The sequence below is a fragment of the Telmatherina bonti genome (assembly GCF_933228915.1).
Source record: "Telmatherina bonti genome assembly, chromosome: 22".
Taxonomy (NCBI): Eukaryota; Metazoa; Chordata; class Actinopteri; order Atheriniformes; family Telmatherinidae; genus Telmatherina; species Telmatherina bonti.
Window position 1 is genome coordinate 16,431,629 of NC_136631.1, and position 22,041 is coordinate 16,453,669.

The following is a 22,041-nucleotide window of genomic DNA, read 5'->3' on the forward strand; positions in this document are numbered from 1 at the left end:
CACTATATAAGGCACAGATACTGCAGTCAGTCAGTATGGGCTAGGATGACACCAAGACACAGCACTACAAGGAAAGAAGGCACTAACTCAAGGTAAACACTCAGACGCTTAACCCCATCCACTGAAGTTTATGCTTCTTTTAGTGCAGTTTGTTTTCTGCTCCAGGCTTGGAAGCTAAAATCAGCTGAAGATTAGTGCATTTATCTTGCGCTTTAACCAACAGGTTTTCTCAGAATCTAACTCTAGCTTCTGTTTCTCTCTTCATAGTGGGGCTCAGCAGTTTAGAAGATGGACGTTGCAATGAAGAACTACATTGTTGTCATTCTGATTAAGTGGTTCTCAACAGTTCAACAGTTCTTTGAGAAAATTGTGAAATGTTTAGGACCACTTGAGCAGTCAGACTAATGCTGCCGTCTTTGGAATATGTCATTTCTGCCATGTGAGTGGCTTCAGAAGAAGCCCAGCATCACGGATGGTGTTATTTGTGTAACTCTGGGAAAAGTTGTATGATTTACTCATGCTTTCCTGCCTACTTTCTGTCTTCAAGTGTTTTGTCTGTCATTGTCACCACCTGTGTTACTCTCACACCTGCAGTCCAGTAACTGTGGGAAGGGGGGGCGTAAAAATCATTAAGGCTCTGTAATTTCATTCTGCTGGCACACATGCAAAAGCTTTACAGCTGTGCTGCTGCGGTGTTGCTTTACTGTTCCTGCTATTCAGAGGTACTGATTAAAACGTGTCAATAAAGAACCATTTGTCTGTGATGAGTCTGTGGGGGATGATGGACCTTAAATCTGCAGAGGTGGTTGTTATCCAACATACTGGAAGTAGTTTCTCTTATAACATTACAAATTCACACATATATGGAGTTATTTTCAATATATTCTGTTTGAAGAGGTGAATATTTGAGTCTTTCATCTAGATAGAATATGATTAAAGATGGGTCATTATTTCTGCTTTTAAGTGGATTTAGGACACATTTCCTGGAGTTTAATATTACACAACTCGTTGCTTTAAATTTCGCCGTATTTAATGGAAACATACACAGACTATAGGGTTGGAAATGCTTTGATGGCATTTTAAAACACATGACTTTGCATTCCGATGTTTTAAGCGAAGTTTGATGGGAAAAGCAGAATGTAACACTCACAGCTGACATAAGAAAATCCAAATGCCTCTTTCCCAAGCAATGGGTTACTTTGTATTGCATAAATCATTCATGAAAGCACTGTGCACCATTTATTCCCCCCTCTCACTCTCAGACAGCCCCCTTCTCCTTTCTTCTTTGATCTCCTCTGTGCGCCTGGAACTATCAATATTTGCTAAACGTTTCTCACAAAGCCTGTCCGTGCACCGAGAGGAGATGCGGGGGTCTCACGGGCAGAGGATAAGGGATAGGAGAGGATAAGACATAGGAGAGGCATTAATGAGATGCCCAGAGCGATTTGCCTGTACGTGCGCAAGGGCAGCAGATGTAGCAGCGCGCGCAGTCCCAAAGGGATCCAGTCCTCGGAATTTCATCAGCGGCCAGAGGGTGAGACCCAACCCTGGCCTCCCGTGGTGGGGAGAGCTGGGTGACGGACGTGGTAAATCATCTCTACTATGGATTGCAATTATCACTCTATTGACAACCAATCGCCACTAAACGTGTGTGTGTGTGTGTGTGTGTGTGTGTGTGTGTGTGTGTGTGTGTGTGTGTGTGTGTGTGTGCGCCTTTTGGGAGTAAGTAACAGCGGAGGTGCTTTTTTGGGATAAAGAAAATAGTAATTTATTCATCCTCAAGACAATTAATTATTTACCCCCTTCTGCTTAGATGTCAGCAGCATTGTTGCACAAGCCTGGATTTTGATTTCGGTGGTGGGAAAGAAAAAAAAACTTGCAAACATTTGTCTTTTTGTGCCAGCGACCTTGCAAAGTTAATGAAATTATAAAGTTGAAAGGAAACCCTGAAATTTATTGGCTGCCACTGAGACAAATAACTTCTAAGTATTGTTTTTCCCTTAAGTTTTTAATATGTACTTTTAAAGTTCACACACAAGGTATTTTACATTATGGTGAGCTTATGCGTCAGTCTGTCTGGGAGAGACTGTTTCCTGTGGCTTCATATGGCTTTTATTCAATATTTTTTTTAAATGTAAAGAAATACTATTAACACAAATAAATAAATAAACTAAATAAACTTCAACGCTAAAGAAAAGTCTGCGGATATGAAAAAAAAAGTTTAATGTTACAAGAGAAAGCAGATTAAATTGCAAGGTTATTTAGTTTCTGCTATAAAGTTGTAACACTTTACAACAAGGAACACAAAGTTGGAGATTTAAGCAAACGTGAAAGAAGATGAAAGAATAAGAATTATTTAAACGCTGCTGTCACATAGTTCACGTGGAGCGGCTCCATGTGGATGACATCATTATTACACCCATCACTGTCCCCGCCTCATGCACACACACACACACACACACACACACACACACACACACACACACACACACACACACACACACACACACACACACACCCCTGGTACACACACGCCCACATTTTCAGCTTCAGCAGAAAGTGGTTGAAATTCATAAATGAAAGCTGACCAACTAAACACTGTGTGCATTGTGGTTTAAACATATTTCTCTAAAATACCAACTAAACTAAACTGGTATCAGTTTTAATGGTTTTTCCTTAAATGGAAAAGACCAATTTGGTCCCATCTGGTATGGATACGATGTCGCAGCCTTTGAAAAGGTGAAAACTATTCATTTGATCGGCAAAACGTGTGAACTTCTGATTTCTAGACATCTGATGCACTATTTAGCAGCAGCAGCTCCAAAACCTTCAGAGATCAAGTTGAGACAACTTTAAAGCTAAATTTGAGTGATTTGGTTATGATTGCAGTGAAATATGCTACGTTTAAATAATTAATAATGTGAATTGTCCATATAAATATAAAAAAGCTTTCCTTGCTTAAAAAGAACTTTCCTTATGATTGCAAATAAATGAGAATTAAATAATTTCCTTGTGATGCATCAAGCAGAAAAAGAGTGTACAGTGCAACTTGTAGGAACCTTTAGGGAGTATACGACAAAGGAATAACATAAAAACTATGATGAAGTCATTACTGTGCCACAGACACATTGGAAGTAAGTGATGCAAGAACATTACAGGGGGTTTGACATTAAGGGTTGTTAAAGCCCAGATCGCCACTGTGGATTTCATTTTCATGCGGGGGATGACAACGAAGCATCAGCAAATCAGGCCGGAGAGCAGGTTATCACTGTCTGACAGGGGATCTGAGGAGAGAGGGAGAGAGAGAGGACTGCTGAGTGAGAGGGGGAGAGTGGGGAGGCGAGCAGAGTCTGGAGATCAGTGCACAGCAGAAGCACAAGGTGCCCCTCATTCACTCAGACCTGCAACATCGCTCAGACATCAGGCATGACCAGCCTCTGGAAGGCTTAAAAACATTAGCAACTAAAAACTATTTCAACGGATGTAACCTTTTTTCCCCCCCCATCAGTGGATTGTACTTCTTTCTTCTCGCAACACTGGAAGCCGGAGAGGTTATTTTACGCACACGTGAAGTGCTCACTGCGAGTCACTGAATGTTCGGATTAAAAAGCCTTGTGGATCCTTTTAGGGGGCACGGCATTTATGAATTTGATAGATGTACAGATCAAATAGGTTTCCTGGGAGTGGAATATTCTCTAGGCAGCTTTTGCAGCCGGCATGGCTTTACCAAACTCAGCGGGATCTCCGGACGCTGGGAAGCCCAACCCCAGCGTCATAGACCTGGGGACAATCTTCGTTGACTCCGACATCATTTTTGGGTTTACAAGTCACTTACTGAAGAGAAAAACAAAGGTAAGCGAGCCCTAAAGGGGTGTTTGAAATGTGTGATGGGAGACAGCGATGAACCAGATGAATGGAGTGCGTACTTCTATCCGTATTTAGGATCTTGCATGGCACATCACACCATCAGCTGTCCCTCCTTATTTTCTAACTTCATCTTTGATTTCCGGCGCAATAATTTAATCTACTTCAACAATTCCCCTCATATTTTCCAGAAACAGAAGAATCTTAACTTTTATTATTGGTGGAGGATTTACTTACAAACTGACCATTTAAAAGGTGGTAAGTGCTGTGAAAATATCAAACTAGAAAAAAAAGCAGCATCTTAGACAATACTTGATAAACTTTTCTTAAAAAATTTGTTTACTAAAAATATATATACTGGTAAATCAAAATGCCTTGCTCCTGGCGATTGAAATTGTAATTGAAATCATTTTTCAGCCTTAAAATCTTACAGTGCACAATAGAAAAGCCACTCAGACCCTTATTTGCTTCATACTGACCTTAAGCAGCCACCCTATCTATGATGAGGAATTTTTTATTTAAAATGAAAACTGGAGATTGGAGGTCTCTAAACATCACGTTTTCAGGCACAATAAAGAATTAAAAAAAATAATTTCCTGATTTTGGGGGCAGAAACGCATGTAGTCTTTCTGGCTTACATCATCCGCATGAAAAATTCAAAGTTTACTAATAAAATATTTAATCTACTGTAGTAAAGCGCACCCAACTCTTCAGTCTGCAGTGATGCTGTTCCACTTCTTTCCGGAAGATGGCGCCAGAGGCACACTAACCACGTACGGTAGCGCGCGCCGACTAGGCGAGGCAACTGTTGAGGGTCACAACTGAAATAAAAAACAAACTAAAAAATTTTCCAGTACCAGCACATGGTTTTCATTACCACCGGCCATCTCTACTCAAGTCTAAAACTGCAATAAAGAGCTGAAATTTCAAGTCTGGTGAACATTTTTCCAAGTAAGAGCATTGTATCTCCCTAACAATATCAAACAGATTAAAATGAGCTTAAGACAGTTTAAGATCTCTTTCTACTTAAACAAAAAAAGAATAAATGAGAGGAAAGACTTATATTATGTTAAAGCGACTCATCTCGTCACTCACCACAGACTAGATTTCAGAAAAGTCTGTGGCTTAATAAAAAGTCCAAACACGCATTAGAGACTCCCACCCTGCGCTGGAAAGTTAGTAGTTCAGTCCTCCCATTCCAGGAGTGATACCGCCTCCTTGTGCACCCCTGCGCACCCTTCTGTGCCAAAACTCCTGCGCAACTTAAAAACTTGAAGACTTGTTAACAAGCCGCCTTTACTGTGCATCTGCTGCCACAGTGTGAGTAGACAGATGACAGCTGACCTTCAATCTAGCCTATGGCTCTACCTCAGGTTGTTAAGCGGCAAAACGTTTGAGTTTGTACTGGAAAATATCCTCCTGAAGGTGTAACCTTTATCTGGGAGAATGAGCTCAGTTGGGGACTTCACGCTTCCTGATGGAGATGACCCTCACCACCGCGTGTTCACTGTAAGTGTGTTTATAACTGAGTGTAAAAACATGGATCCCTTTTTCTTATATTGTTTTAATTCGCGCTATGACCTGCATCTCTGTTGCGCGCACCGGGGCAGGTGTTCTGCATTCAGTCAGGGTAAAGACAGCTCAACTCGCGCGCGCACTGGAAGTCTTAAATGATGTTTCTCTTGCACGCTACTTAGTTAAACAAACTTTTTCATGTTGTGCTGAAGGTGGAAGGATGTCCGAGTGGAGAGTCTCCTGTAACCTCCAGGAGAAGACTTCACACTGCTGAGGATGCGAGACCTCCTCCTGAGGGCGCCGGGTCGGTTTCCACAGCGGAGTCGGAGGAGAAGGGAGGCTTTTGCCAGCAGTGCCAAAAGAAAGTATCAGACCTGAAGAGGCAGGCGCAAGCTTTGGCTGATCAAAATTCATTAAAGGTAAGGATTATTCCCTCTCTTTTGTTTTAATTCTGTCTATATATTAACGTCATAAAGATTTTGTAGCAATTACACTGTAAATGAGTTGTAGTGGCAAAACTGTTATCAAACCTCTTAGTTTTTCTATTCCACCTGCACCTGTTCCTCGCTCTGATTTATGGACAGTGAAATGATATCCTCTTGCTATTTTCTATCTGTACCAAGAAAGCTCCTATCATCCGCTTATGAAGTTATTTATTGCTATACTTGACTTCAAATGCTGGCCTTGGATGTGAAACTGGACGCTTTTGAGACGCTGAAAGTGGTCCATTGTTTGGCTAAACAATGCTTATCTTTTTATTTTGCTGTTGGGTGTGGGGAGTCCAGGGGGCTGAAATGATCCAGCCTCTCACGTTGAAGACTGAGGAGGAAGTTAAGTCCCAGTCGGCCTTCGCAGTGCATTGAAAGTGTTCCTGTACGGCTACTACTACAATTCCCACCACTGTTAAATATAGGCCCCGAGACCACTGTTGTTGTGGCGGGTTGGGCTTGCCCTTGGGTCCCTTCCCCTTTGTTGTCCCAATTTGAAAGAGAGCAAGAGTCTCAAAGTGAGATTGGATTACACCACTTCAAGGTTCACCCCTATGTCTACAGCATCTGATGTTCATACAAGGACGTGTATAAAATGGACAAGGGGGCATTTCTGTAGCACCTGGCCTGCGTATGTGTGGTCTGATCTTTGTAGGAGGTTCAGACCATATCAGATCTATATTCAGGTATCAGTTTAGGTGCAGCCTGTACACAAATTTGACTTCCCCTAATTCATATAATCTGCATTGGGACCTAACCTCTTTAGTGCAGGATCCGTCAGCAGCTCTTTGTAACCATCACCAGGTGCTCTGTATGGAAGGAAGACATGAAGACCTCTTCTTTACCCTTTATTTTGCACTTGTTGACGGCTAAATTGGGTTTTAATTTCGGGGTAGCAACCAGTGATGGCAGGGTACGGTTATTGTACCAAAGTTATGGTATAGGCTTCTCCAGCCGAAGCATAATAAACCCATTGTCTCTCTGAGGCTGAGCTGCTCACCTGTTGGGCCTCGTAGGATGGATGCAGTTATGGATGGTTGCTTCCAAATTACTTCCTCCATGGAGGCAATAAGGTCAGCAGGGTTACTTAGGTAACCAGTGGAAGTGTCTGGGATCCCACTACCTGCTAGAATTCAGTCTAGTCGGTGTTTGTCATGGGAAAAAATTAGGGCAGGGACTGTTTACCCGAGGCCAAACTTCCCCTCCCTCCCCATCCGCCTGAAGTCGGGTTTTTGTCAAGAGGAAGTCAGCTTAGTCCCCAGACATCCCTCTCCCCCCCTCACTCTGCATGCAGACTTATTGTTTGAATACAGTAGTAATAGCAAGTAGATGTAAATTCAAGGAAGAGTGTTTGGGTACGGTGAATGTGCTTTCAAACATGAAGCCTACTAGAGGGAAAGTTGACTTTTCACACACTCTGGAGTCTCCCAGACAGCTTCTCTGTTTTCCTGTTTGGGTCTGGACAAACGTGCTTACAGTGTGTCACACAAGAAAGTTGGGGAAATGAAGTCCTCACCCCTCCTGCCTGTGGAACAGTGCAGCTCTGTAGTAAAGGGCCCAGTATTGGATGTGGACATTGCAGCAGTGCAGGAATATGTTTGGACACAGACTACTGGATCTGGATTAAAAATTATTCTTTCGAACACTATCAGTCAAAAGTTTGAACACCCTTTGCCATGAATTTAATGGCAAAGTGTGACTGCTGTAATCATGTCCCCTTATCTACTTTTCCTCCATATAAGCTACCACATTATATGTTGTTCAGGCAGCAACTTTTTTATAATAAATCAGGGAAAAAAAGTCGTCTCATAAAAGGACAGGTAAAGACAGGAAAGGCAACCTCCAGACTCGATTTAATCAAGGGAATTCACCTACTTAATTTGCATAATTAAAACCTGTAATAATAAGTCTCTTCAATAGTAAATGGCAGACAGTCTGGATTCAGTAATTGTAGACTCTGCTTATTGTGGTTGGACACAGCGGTTAAGTGTGGTATGATTTGAAGAAAGGCTCTCGCTGAAGTCTCCACTTCAAAGAAACCATTTAGCTTTTGACTGTAATCGGAGGATCTGTCAGCAATCGCTGCAAACTGACAGGAGCTGGATTACATCCAGCCTCAACTCGTAAATACTGTTTCGTCAAAGTCGGACATGAAAGGATATTTAATATTAAGCTAAAGAGCAAGTGGTGTGGAGTTGTTGCAACCTGTAAGCAATTGGCAGTTTAAGAGGGCATGAAGTGAAACGTCAGCTTCCTTGTTAGCAAAATGATCAAGATGCACACCCTTGATAACATTCAATTCTGTGTGTGTGTGTTTATATGTGTCTGTGTGTGTGCTCGTGGTGTGGGAGCAGGGGGGGCTCTGCCGTTCGGTCCTGCCTCTAAGGACTGTAACTCCTGACTTCGGCCAAACTGGGACAGAAAAGGCTCTTCAGTAACAGATTTCACAACAAACTCACATTCATTCAGTTTGAAAGGGTTGACTTTAATTGTGTTTATTGCTACGAGAGATGATTTTTAGAGACTAGGAGCCCTAAAAAAAAACCAAAAAAAAAAAACCCAAAACAGATTGTGTTGATGGAACATGAATAAAGGTACCAGTAGAGCTTAAAGTCCTGAAATGAAAATATTACATTGTTGGTGTAATATGTGCAAAACTCATAAAAATGAGATGCTGCTGTGTCATAGCAGGTGTCAGTTGTGTGGGTTTGTGATAGAATTAAAGTTTGGCGCATGAAAGTGTTTGAATTATTTTCAATTACCAAGCTGTAACACCGAGCACACTGCAGAGACTTTAGATCACTGATAAAACCAGCAGCCCTGACTCACTCATAAATACCGAGACCCACGAATATACAAGCAGCACCGGACCTGTGAACTCCATTACTGCATTGGCTGATTAACAGACGATGTCTTGCAGACCTGTGAACTATTGGAGACTTAGATTATGTTGAGCTGTTGGAAGTTGAGGTCAGCTATGACCAGACCTCACCTTTCCTGTGACCTTTGCGCGATGTAAACAGAGACACCGTCTGCAGGGCCGGCTACTACACATATCGAGGTTTAGTGGACACAGATTCAACTGTGATCTCGCTGATTGAAAGCAAGGCATCCCCCAGCTAGTCATGACTAGCATGCAATCAGTGCAGATATATGCACAATATTTCCAAGCTTATCATGGATGGTGTGCGTGAGTGTGACTACCACTGTGGCTGCACAAATTAATTTGAACCACAAGGACTTTTACCAGTTTTGTCATGTTGAAATTCATGAATTATGGGAACAGTAATTTTCACAAATGACTCATTAGGATACACAGTGGATTAGTTTCCGCTTTGTTTCACATTTGACCCTTGATCCACTCAAAGCACAGACTTGTTGCTGTGTCCATGCAAGTGTTTCAATCAGGTTTTGTTTTATGAAGCCAAGAGAAAGTAGATCTATGGAGCTGAGTTTACGCCCACCTGTGTTTGCAGAATGTAAAATAACCCTTTATTTCTACGCGATTGGCAGCTAGTGTAAAAATACATAAAATCCAATGTTTTGAGTGTATGCTTATAGTTTGCTTCCTAACGCACACTGGCTGTGCCTCTTTGCCCACATACAGATTTGTGGAATTGTAATTGGAGAAGTAGGTGTTCACTTCCCATGGCTTAGAAATATAAGAGACACAGGGTTTGTCAGTTCAGTCTATCTTCCTATTTCTTTTTCTTTGCCTGTTCACCTCTGACCTCTCAGTCAGTTTATCCAGCCTGTAAGCATTTAAGGAGGCAACCTGGGCTCAAACAGGTGGACCCTACCAGATTTGCTGCAAGAGAGCAAGCCGCAAGACAGTGACTGGCAGATGGATGTAAAAAAAAAAAAAAGTGTGTGAAAACCCCTTCTGGATGCGAAACTTGAGCTGATGTAGACTTAAAACAGAGCTTGACCGTATTATTCTATTCACCTTTAAGCACCTGAGTCCCTACGGCTCTCTGTCCTGTGTGCGTCTGTGCGCGTGTGTGCGCCTGTGTGTTCAGTAGTGCGTTTCACTGCAGAGTCTGGGAGGAGATGAGAAACGAGAGCAGAAAAGAGAGGAGACTCGGGGTCGAGCTGTGCTCTCGTCTCGTCTCTGCATGCAGTGTGACTTCTGCTTTATGGCATGTGGCTATATTAAACTGTGGAGCAATAATCTGGTGTCAAGCGGTGCATCGACCACAGACATCAGTCATTGTGCTACTGTGCTCTACTGTATTACTGAACTGCAGCAGCATCAGTTGTTCACTGCTACTTTACCCCAAATCCCAAACATTTATTTATTTATTCTCTTTGATGAAAAGGAATGTGCATCACTATGGTTGGGATCCACCTACTTTTTTTTTTATGTAGACCCCAAAAAGCTAGTCTGTTTTCTTTTTCTCAGTGAGAAATGTTGGAGAACATTGTTCCAGTAAAGTAAAGTCCCTCTTTCCATTCAAGTGAAGCAGGAAGATTCCTTCAGCTTGAATTTCATTTTCTCCATTATGGAGCTGCCCAGTGGAACCAGAACCCTTTAAATTTGGACAGTGGAACAACTCTGTCCTTGTTAAGGAAGTGCAAAGTCTTTCTCACCCAGTTTCTCCTCTCAGATTTTCACAGTGGTCCTGCTTTTGCAGCACTTTCTCTGGTCACGGACCTCATTTTTGAACCTCCAGGCATCCTTGGAATGAAGGCCAAATCTTCAGTGTGTCTGCAGCAGTTTCATTTTACATCTTTAATTTGGTGAGCAGAAAAGTGAATCAACCCCAATTGTTGCTGGTCGGTCCACTACTTACAGCAATTGCAATGGTAAATTGCAAAGTCCGTGCAGGTAATGGGTTCGTGGTGAGCAGATTCAAGGGCTGATGGGTTTGGATGGACAGAGAACTGCAGGAGGGCTGGCACTTATCACCTTTAGTCAAGAAGACAGTGCAGGAATCTGTCGGAGGAGAGAGAGAGGAATTCTCCACCTGGAATAACTGCCATGATATAAGCGTGCCGTGCACTTTAGGCTGTTCAGAGGAGCACATCCACAGCAGACAAAATGAAACAAGAGCTGACTGAGGCTTCTCTTCAGATGCTTACTAACACGTGTGCGCGCTTACAGACACATGCATAGATTAGCCAGAATGCGTCCTCTTTTGGCCATCTGGCCCCTGCCACTGCAGTTGAATGCCGCTATAATGTGCACAAAAAGTGGCCCAGATGTTCCCACAGTTACCTGTCAGGGTGAGCGAAGCTATTTAGAGCCGCTTAGAGCTGGAAATTTACTCTGCCAGCTTCAGTCGTTGTAAAGGTTACTGCACCTCCCCTAAGCAAAGTGAAAATGTACAGTCAGCCTATCCTTACTCTGTGGCCTTTTAACTATCCAGCAAAGTTAAATTGTGGAGCTTAGAGGACCAACGACATGGCTAACTTACAAAAGTTAACAGGGAAAGCAAAAAGAAAACAAAAACAAAATCCTGAAAATCTTTATTACTTTATATTAAAGTTTACTTAGAGTTCTTGGTACGAAGTGGTCTGCTACATTTAAAATAGAAATAGGCCTGTTTGTCTTTTATCTTTATTATTAACAATAATTCTTGCATAACTCTTTGAATCAGAACCTGTAGTTTTGAGAGTCACTGTGTCTCAATCGTAGCATGTTTGAAAAATGATTACCTTACATAATAACACTTGTCTGAATGGGTTTGCTGCTATTTGATGAAGGATTGCGTGTTACAAAGAACCAGATTAAAATGAAATAATGGATTTACAATGTAGGCTGACAGGGTGATGTGTCACAGCACAGCACAGGTCTGCACACCATGAGAACCAAATATTAAAAGGCAAAAATGTCAATGAACAAAGAACACAAATACAACAACCACTGAGAATCAGTTTGTCTTGCGACTTCAGCGTAAGCCACATGTCTGCATATATGTGATTGCGTATGTGCGTGCTTATTGTACATGCTCTCGGTTCTTTTTGTGTTCAGCACCATATGTCATGGTGAAGTGAGACATGCACAATCCAGGCAGACTACAGTCCATTACTGGGTCTGATTCAGAGTACTGGAAGAACATTCTTGTTGAGATAAATTTTCAACATGGTACGCAGACACTGAGGAGCACTGAGTTGAAGGTAATCTCCTGCTGGCTCCATAAAACGTACTCAATTGACAGCAGGCCTTGTGGTAGCAGACAAATCGCCTGGCTTATAGCGAAGTGCTGAAAGATAATGCCAGCACTGTGTATCCTTGCCAAGATGGATATGCAGACAGAAAACTTTGGGCATGGCTCCCTTCCTCATAGCAAACTGTGGACTGGTTGAGTGCCTTGCCTGAGTTGGACTTTAATTCAGCATGTTTGCTTGAACCCTTTGCAAGAGGCTTTTAGAGCATCCATTTCTCACGTGCTGTCCAGAAAGGTGCCAGCGACTGGCTTTAGATTAGATTAAAATATATCCAAAACAGATGTTAATGATGCAGTTTTACAGCGTTTCACGTGGCCATGTGAATAATTGTGACTTAGTTTGTTGTACATTTAACTTGGTCAAAAACACCTTTTTAAATGTCAGCAGTATTGTGTCTGTTTGGTATTTGAGACAACTGGATGCGGTTTCTCATTTTAAGGGGAAGCCCCTCCCTGACCAACAGTTGTAAACTGGTTTTTGGTTTGCAGCTGCTGTGTAAGTGCACCAGAGTGCTTTCATGTCATATTTCTCCATTTGTTTCTGGGTGACATAATGCACGCGTCTCTCTGCGATTCTATTTGTGTTTGTGTAATATTAGATGGATTGAGTTGGGAATGGTAAACGGGTTGTGTTAACCCGTCTCACTGGACTTCCCAGCCAAGCTTTGGGCTATTTTTTATCATCATGGGCTCATTCAGATGCGTATATAGTGCTCCATAAATCCTGCAGTGTGAAAATACCAGTCAAAGTTCACGCCGCTCATGTTCATTTCATGCTTCAGTGTCCAGCTCCTTGAGCGAGGATGACTGTGTGTATTGATGATGTGTGAATGTGTGTGTAAGTACCAAAAAGAAAAGAAAGATGAAGCACATCCTTTTCACTTTTCTGCTGAAGCTATTTATCTTTTTAATCTTAACTGCTATCAATTTATGATTGTATTATTACAGACAGGGTTTAATCCTAATTCCAGTACTCACTTCAGGTGGTGGTCTAGTTCATAGAAAAGGTGACTGACCAGTATGTTTATTCATTAATGTCCCCAGCTTTAGACTGAATCTGATCAGTCTGTGGTTTTAGCTCATAGTTTGATGTTTATTTTAGGCCATAAATGCCTAATTTAAGTAACAAAACAATATAATTGCACAATCAAACATCTATCTTTATATATTCTAAAAAAATGTAAAAGAAATCCAACCAGATTTACAGCAAAGCCCGCATTCTTCCTGAATCAAGGAGAGAGGTGTGTTGGACATTTTTCTTTCATTATTAAATGACTTGACAAAACAATTTGTCTGCTGACATTTCAAAGGAAATGGCAAAGCCCTGCTTTCTGGAAAATGGCAGCAAAGTTGCTTTTATTTCAACAAGAAAAAAATGTGGCACAGAAAAGGTCAAGTGCAGCTGTATGGATTTTCATAATGGATTTTTACCCCAAAAGTCAATAAAGCTACAGTAGGAGTGTTATTTCTCTGTGATTGGCACCTGCGGTCTTTTTAGGCAGACTGGCATACTTTTATACCTTCATAGAGTATCCTTTAAAGGAGCATAGAGAAATTATAAAATGGGTTATTTATACTTTTGCACTCCTTCCACTAACAGGATAATGAATATACATGTACAGTTTGAAGGTATTGTAGAACAGTAAGCAGTAGACAGAACTTCTACAGCTCACCTCACTGGAGTTTGGCTATTTTGTTTCTTTAAAATCTGTAATCAAATTGGATATACGGAGGGGTTTAATATATTTTATTTATATAAAATGCCTACAACTTAGAGAATTCAAAACATTTTTATTACGAAGTAAACAGGAAGTAAAGACAAAAGTGTAACAAAAAACTTTAGCATGAATAACTTCTACACACTTTCCAACATGCTTTTATAGACTGGGTATAACTTTTAGATGCCAGAGCTTTAAGACTGACAAACTTTGGCATTCCATAACAAAGGCGAGGACTCGGCATCTGTCTTGCATCCTGTCTCCTATCTGAGCTCTCTTTAGCCAGTAAGAGTCTGTCTGCTGTTGATTGTTGTCTTATCGCTTGCTTTGCTACTTTCTCTTTTTCTTTTCCTCACTTCCTACAATCATTCCCTTTTGGGTTTCTTGAGTGAATATTGATATACATCCAAAATGACCGGTGTGTTGATATGCAGTTACTTGTATGTCACATGCCGTAAAGTTGTAGTTTAATGCTCTGGGTAAGAACCCAAAGTTGTGAAGTGCAGTTTTAAGGTCGGTAAATTGTGCTGTACTGTTTTAAAATGAACGTGTCTTGCCAGCAGTAGATGGCACCCAGAGCACTCCTAGTTCGTGATTTCTGATCCAAGCTACTTACCATCTATATTCACACAGATGTCAAACATGTCAGAGGTTTAGGCAAGAGATATAATGTACATGCATTGGTCACTAAATTTTTTTAATATCTTAAATTTTGCAACATCGTGGAGCAACATGGACCATCTTTAGTGTGCCAAGTCCATGTAATGATCTGATGCAAAAGTTACAGAATCCACAGCATAGTATTCACACATAGTATGAAATCTGATTCTACAAGTATATTCTCATAAAACGTGATGGGAAGGTTCAGGATGAACCTGAAAATTTTGATATTATTAAAATCACTTATTTAACGTTGTGAAATTTGCATTTGCTAGTTAACTAGATGTTTGTAGTGCAGAATGCAGAGTTCCATCAAGCATTTAAAATCCACCGATACTCCGATCGCCGTCCTATATTATGGTCCTACATTCATTTTATATGTATTCACCCATGTAGATTCCCAGATTCATTCATAATGACTTCAGTGTCTTGGTTATATTACGATGTTTGTTACATTTTTATATCTTAATTTTATTCTCTTGGAGTGATGAAAATTCTGAATATTGTTTTTTTTTTTTTTTTGGATGACAGTATCTAGAATTTTGCCAGGATCCAAATTTATCTTTAACATCGTGTAAAACCCTGTGATGGACTGGTGAAATGAATGCTGGGATGGCTCCAGCTTCCCCACAACCCTTTAGTAGCAAAGCTGTTAAGAAAATGAGTGAATGAATCTTGTAAAACCTGTTGGGAACTTCTGTACTTTTTGGCCAAGCACCCTGACCATTGCTTGAGGAGTATGTTCATACATGCTGAAAACTAATCATCTTGTAATGATAAAGAATCGTTCAAAGAATGTCTGGATCCAGATGGTGATCTGGATCACTCCCAAAACTGAATGAAATTTAAATAAAACCAAGATCCATTCTTAGAAAAAAAAAACAAAAAAACCCAGAAAACTTTGTCTGGTAGTTTTTGCATAAAGTTGCTAAGAAACAAGACAAACTGACAGATAAATACAGTATTTAGAAATTTTGTATAAAGAAATTAAACTTTTTTTATAAGTCAGAAAAAAATGTTGATCATTGTTTCGCTTCATCTCTGATGACAGTCAACCTCTGAAGCTACACTAGTGTAAATGCTGAACTTGGATATCATTTCTAATGGTCACTGCTCTTTACTGAATAAGCCAAATGAGGATATTTAGATCTATATTCGAGGAACAGAACTTCGCTGCCTTGAAAAAGCTGATGCTCGTGGCGTAAACTATCCACCACCTCTCTCTGATGGGCTGACTCCCATTAATAGATCTGTCCTTTATGCTTCTCCTCTTGTTACAGCCGCAGCATTTTATGATGTCACTCTCTTTGCTGAAGAGCTCTGGGCTGGTTTATCTCCTCCGTGTGTGTCGGGCACTTAAACTTAAACCTCTCTGTTTACGAGTCCCAAACTGCCTCTTCATCCTCTGTGTTTGTTACTCAGTTCGGCATCGCTTGTAAAAGATGAGCCATCCTGCTTGTGCAGACCCCCAGCTAAGTGCACAACTCCCATGCTGAGTGTGAGAACAAACCTGCAAAACAGTGTGTAAAAAAAGTGTGTATATGTGTGTTAGTGTTTCCACAATGCTTGCCTTTTTGCTTCCCTTTCTAACTACATCCACCCTCTAATTGCTGCTTTTTTTTTTACCTGATTGGATGTAGTTAGATTACCTCACAACTACATTTTTGTTTGGAGTGTCAGTATTTTGTTCCTACATGTTGATGTTTTTATTTGAAAACGTCATTATCAACGCGGGCCGTTTTAGGCACTCATCTTCTATTTGCCACAGGCTGTTTGGCAAGTCGTCTCCCTCTTATGCATTTGAATATACACAATGGGTTGTAGAAGTTGTTTACTGCTCTAAATTTATGCATCAAAAGAAAACATTGCTGGAATGCCTTTGAACATGTCTGTGCAACACGGAAGTGATGTTGCTCCACGGATACCCTGCAAAAAAAGGAGGGAAGCTCTCAGGGAGCACACCTGTGCTTGTGGCCTTGGAGAATTCCTGCTAAGTTTTTACTGCTCAGAGCAGGAATGGATGCTGTGTTTAGCCCCTCCATCCTTCACTCTGTCCAGCTCACATCCCCCACATTGTGGTGTCTAAGAGCAGCAACCCAGCAGCTCACAGAGATGGATGTTTTGGTCAAAACATTTGTCGCTGCAGAGTAGAAGATTACGTTATATTCAAAAGGCACAACATTAAAAATAGGGATTTCTTTTTTATTTATTTATTTAAAAAAAAAAATTTTTTAATATTTTTTTTTTAATTTTTTTTTTTTTTTTTTTTTTAACCTGTCCTGTCCAGCATTTCAGCATACAGACCAGCAATCTGCGTGCCATATTTTTGCCAGACAGATTTGCTCTGTCAAGGGAGACATCTCATATATATAGCTGCCCTTGATAATCTGAATATTTTTATTATTATGATTCATTCATTCATTCATTCATTCATTCATTTTCCGAACCGCTTATTCCAATTCAGGGTCGCAGGGAAGCTGGAGCCTATCCCAGCTGGCTTTGGGCGACAGGCAGGGTACACCCTGGACAGCTCGCCAGTCCATCGCAGGGCCACACACAGAGAGACGAACAACCACACTCACGCTCACACTCACTCCTAGGGGCAATTTAGAGTAACCAATTAACCTATCATGCACGTCTTTGGATGGTGGGAGGAAGCCAGAGACCCCGAGAGTAGTTTTCTCATTTCTGTTTGTTTCTCATTTATATTTAACTTTTTAGATTCATAGTTTAGTTACTATGATCTAACGTTGGCTTGTATGTGTATGTATATGTGTTAATACTGGCAAGTGCGTATATGTTTGTACGTATGTATGTGTGTGTATGTGTGTGCATAGAGGTGTGTGTGTATATGTATGTATGTGTATATGTATATGTGTACATATGTATATATATGTGTATATATATATATTATGTGTGTATACGTGTGTGTATATGTATGTCTATGTATGTATGTGTATGTATGCGTGTGTATGTGTGTGTATATGTATGTGTGTGCCTGTATGTGTGTATGTATACATCTGTAGGTTGTTTTCTTTCTTTTTGTTTTTGGGTTATTTTTTAGTTGTTTTTTTCTCTCCCTTTTCTCTCCCTTTATCTCTTTCCCTTTTCTTATGAGGTGTTTCTTCTCCTTTCTCTTTCTGTCTTTTGTCTGTCCTCTCTGGTCCAGCAGTACAAACTCTACAATTCAAACAACAATACAAAATAAACATAGAAATAAAATAAAAATTCAGAAAGTCAAGGGGATCATTATATCTATAAAGCTTCCCTTGGCAGAGAAAATTTGCTCAGCAGAACACAGCATCCAGACCATCATTCTGCTTGCCTAAATGCTGGACAAGACAAAAAAAAAAAAAAAAAAAAAGATGACATCTAAAAACGTTCAGCGACTTTGGCTGATTCAGCAGCAGCTGAAGGAATTGTTTTCTGCAATAAGAACATTTGTATGCAGGTACGGATCAAATGACCTTTCCATAAATGTTTACGAGTCCAATTAAAAAAGTGAGAGAGAGAATAAAAAGTGACTTAAAGTGGAACTTTAAGTCATTTGACAGCTCCAGTCTCTTTGGGTATCCAAACCTTTGCATTGTGCTCCTTTAACTTTTTTCAAAATGAAATTGTAATCCTCGTGATACACAACATAAATCCTCCTCTTGTCATAGATTCACTAGATTTGAGTTGTTCGTCTTAAACCTCGCATGACAAAGACCTTCGTTCTTTCCTGTCTCTTCTTTTTTATCTGCTTATTCTGACCTCTTTGCTTCTGTCTACAATCAGGTAAATGTATTTCTGCTCATCTGCATTCAGTATTTCTACCCAAGTGTTCACCGCCATCACACGGTCATTACCACATCCACGTAGGAAGACATTGTCCCTTCCTCCCCTTTCTGTCCATCTACTGACCCCTCAGCCTGCCCTCATCCCACGCTGGGCGTTTATGTCTTCATCTCTTTGTGAGAAAGAAGCTGTTGTGTCTGCAGAGTCCAATGGAGGGGGTGACAGCAGGGCACACTTGAACTCCCACAGAAGCGGCTACTGGAGACCAGCTCTGAACTCTGTTTGACCTGACTATACCTGACGTAAAGCATGGACTTCATACTTTTCTTTAATACACTATCACACATACACAACTCTGATGTAGTGTAAGTTTTTAGCTGAAGCCGTTCCCAGAGTTGAGAATATTAAGATTCCTGCTCGAGTTGTTAAGTTACGGAGGGTGCTGTAAAAGCACTACAGTAGTTATTGAAAGTCATCGCGGTGCTGTGGGGATGGAGGGCTCAAGGGTCATGCAGCAGCTAAACAATGCTTAATTAGCTCATAAACAAAGACTAGTGGGGGATCAGAGAGGGCAAAGTGTCCTGTTTCTTTGAGCTTCACTCACCATCAACAAAGCTTTCTCTAATGGCCCCGTCACTCCACTTGTTGTGTCTCACTACGACGTGCTTCCTGACAGCATGAAAAGACACACACATTCCAAAAAAGAGCCTCGGACCAGAGACAGTAGCCGTCCACACCTCCCTGTGCTTTCAGAGCCTTCTGATGCCCCAGCCTTCTTCTCCCTGCCAGATATTGACATTGCTGCTCTGCTCGCCTCAGCTGTGTATGTTTGGTTCCCCGTGGCGACCACTGCAGCTTTCATCTTTTCTTTTTCAGACGTGCATCCGTGACTTTGGTGGTCTGTTTTATTGTGTGCCTTTGTGTGACGCTGTGCTGGCATGCTGCTGGGAGCCTGTGAGGAAGTGCACAGAAGAGTGCACCGAGCTTTGGAAAGGTGGTTTAATTTTTTGGGGGGTTTTTGGCGAGTCAGGTGTGTTTGCTTTGTGCACCGCTGTGCGTCACAGCAGCTTGGTGTCTGTGTTTTTATTGCACAGACCATGTGCCTTTTTTTTTTTAAAATGAAAGGACACAAGGTCTTCGAAGGAAAACAGACATCCACTGCAACACGAGGACAGCGTGGCAGCAGGTCGGAGGCAATCTCTGCTTGTTTGTGTGACTATGTTATCATCTCCTGTTTCCTGTCAAAACAGGAAAAGACAGGGGCGAAAATGGAGGCGTAGGAAAAGTGCTGCCTTGATGTGTGTTGGCTGGAGGTCCAGTTCTGCCTGACAGTGACCCTCCCAGCTAGGAAAACAGACCCATTCTGGGCGTAACCCGCAGTGGGACACTTCATGGTGTTATTTTTATCACAAGGGACGCTTTTCTCAGCAGTTAAAACGGGTCGGAATCAGTTTTTTGTCTCCAAAACAGTCCGACAGATCTGAGAGACATCCCATCTGTCTGTGTCCCTCTGGCTGGCAGCCTCACAGGACTGTGGTCTCTGTTTAGGAAGGGAAATCCTTTTAGACGTTTTGTTAATCATGAAAGCGAGACACTCCTTTTCTTTGGATGATCCCTGAACCTCAATCACAATGCCTTTTCTGCCAGGCTGGAGTTGTCAGGTGATTTTATCCATCCATCACTCATATTTGTTCATTTTTTACAACAGGATGGCATGCGCACGAACGTGCACAGTGGACATCTAAGGGATGTCATTGTGAACGCTTCCCAGGCAGTGGAATTGACTATAACAATGGCCAAAGTGTGAATTATTACTAAAGGCATGGCAGCTAAATGCTCCCTCATCAGGCCAGCTAATTATTGACTGACCAAAGAGTTTTTTTTGCTCAGAGTCACAGCTTAAATTGGACATTTGCTCTGGTGGAAGTCCAAAAGTTTGAAGGCAGAGCTAATTTTAGCTCTTTATGGGGTCTCGAAAAAGGAACGTTTTTCCCTCAAGAATGTTACTCTGGCCAGATGAACAAAGCAGACTATTCTGCGTTTGTTCTGCCAGCACTTTGTGCACATGTTGAGACTGGAGCCACTGCAGCTGTGATGTTGGACAAGAGGGAGCGCTTCTCCACTCGTGCCTCAGAAGCCGATTGTAAACTTGCTGAGTCTGAGCATGAGGCCAGACAAGCAAATAACAGCAGATGCTCCTTTAGCACGCAGCCTCTGGAGCAGCAGTGGTTTTCTTATTACTTTGTGACCCAGATTAAGATGTAGCACATGCTCGCTGGCTGAGGTCGATGCCATTCAGGGAGGTCGGAGTTCATTTGTCTTTTTTGACAAAGCTTCAGGTGGTGCTCTCGGTCTTTGGCAGAAGGCCACACTCATTTTGACCTCCATGAGTCACGCAATTAACCACCCTTTGACCTCTCAGTCCCCAAATCAAACCCTAGGCATGGTCTGGGCATGCTTTCGCATCCCTAAAACTACTTTGTATGTGACTCTGTGAGTGCGTGTTAAGGCACTGATGTGATGTATGTCTCACTCTTTCAAGTTATAATTGCTCCATGCACTTTATTAAAGTAAGAAAAAAAAGGCAGTTGGAGTTATGTGTAAAATTTCCTTGATAAACTTACTGATGCATGTAGCTCATCTTCATTTGCTTCTTCTCGTGAATATATAGACGACCCATTAGTCTGTATCTCCGCAGCAGACCCTCACCCTTCCATCAAGCCTTTGTCAGGCAAGTGACTGTTTTGATCACTTTGTTTTCTTTCATTTTAAGCATAAAACAAATAAAAAAAATGTAACAACAGAATGGAGGTCTTGGTACATTCCAGACGGACAGTTTTAGGTTAAAATGTCTCATTTCAAGGTATTTCATTGAGTGCCCTATAAAGGGTTAATAAGTTGCTTGTGTCTGTGTTTCAAATGCTCTAAAATGTAGTTAAGTGTCATTGCTCAGCGCTTATGGAGACACTGACTCACATGAATGCCACTGTATCCTTGAGCTAAGGTATACATCTCATTACAGAGTCAAGCTCTCCATTTTCACTTTGTTTGACATCTCCCATCTTGTGTTGACCTCCAACATGCAGCGCAGGTGTGAACCCGCAGCTTTGTCCGGGTTGTTGGTTTTCACCATCAAACTTAATTGCTTCTCTTTAAGAGATTGTTGTTAATTTTTGTGTGAGCTGGAAAAAATCTTCCCAAAGAATATGAGGTGCAACAAGAACTGCCGGAGAGTCAAAAGTTACCTGCTCAGTTTGTGATTGAATTGATAGAAGAAATGTCCACTTTTGTGTCTTCATTATTATTATATATGATTCGTCCAATTCCTTTTACTGATTCAGGGGTTTAATAGAAATATGTAGATGACTCCATTCTGCATGTTTAAGTAATGCCTCTTTTAGTTTTCATTAAATTTGTCAAGTAATGTAAGGATGTATCTCATTTAACTTTATTGCATCTTCAGGCCGAAGGAAATACAGATAGATGTTAAACATTTTTGTTTTTTTAAACATCTTAAAGTAAAAACCCCAAAAGAAAGATGTACAAACTGCCTTCCTCTCAGCAGCTCAGTTGAATTTAAAGCATAACGATTTTAGAGAAGCTTTTCGTCGTAGTCCACAAAGCTATTTGCAAGATGCCATTGTTCCTACAAGACAAAGTAGCAAAATGTGCATGTGGAGAAATTTTGATAAGCTAAGCATTTTCAAGGATACTAAATGAAAATCCAGCAGACTCAATAAGTGGATTAGTGTGTACTATTCTCTGCTGAGATAGTTCAGCCTACTTCCTTATCTAGCTGAGATTCATCTGAATGTGTCTAGACATCTCAATTAGCAAGAAAAAAAAAAA

The 22,041-nt window shown here is 41.2% G+C and overlaps 1 protein-coding gene across 1 annotated transcript in view; it reads left to right on the top strand.

Moving 5' to 3' along the window:
• Positions 1-3,717: 3,717 nt before the first annotated feature.
• kif26ab (kinesin family member 26Ab) overlaps positions 3,718-22,041 on the top strand; it is a gene marked incomplete at its 5' end in the record, with an annotated part of 69,954 nt that continues 51,630 nt past the window's right edge. The window contains 2 exons of the mRNA XM_079262737.1: positions 3,718-3,852; positions 5,592-5,798. Coding sequence (XP_079118863.1) covers positions 3,718-3,852; positions 5,592-5,798 — 342 coding nt within the window. The remainder of the gene's footprint in view (positions 3,853-5,591; positions 5,799-22,041) is intronic.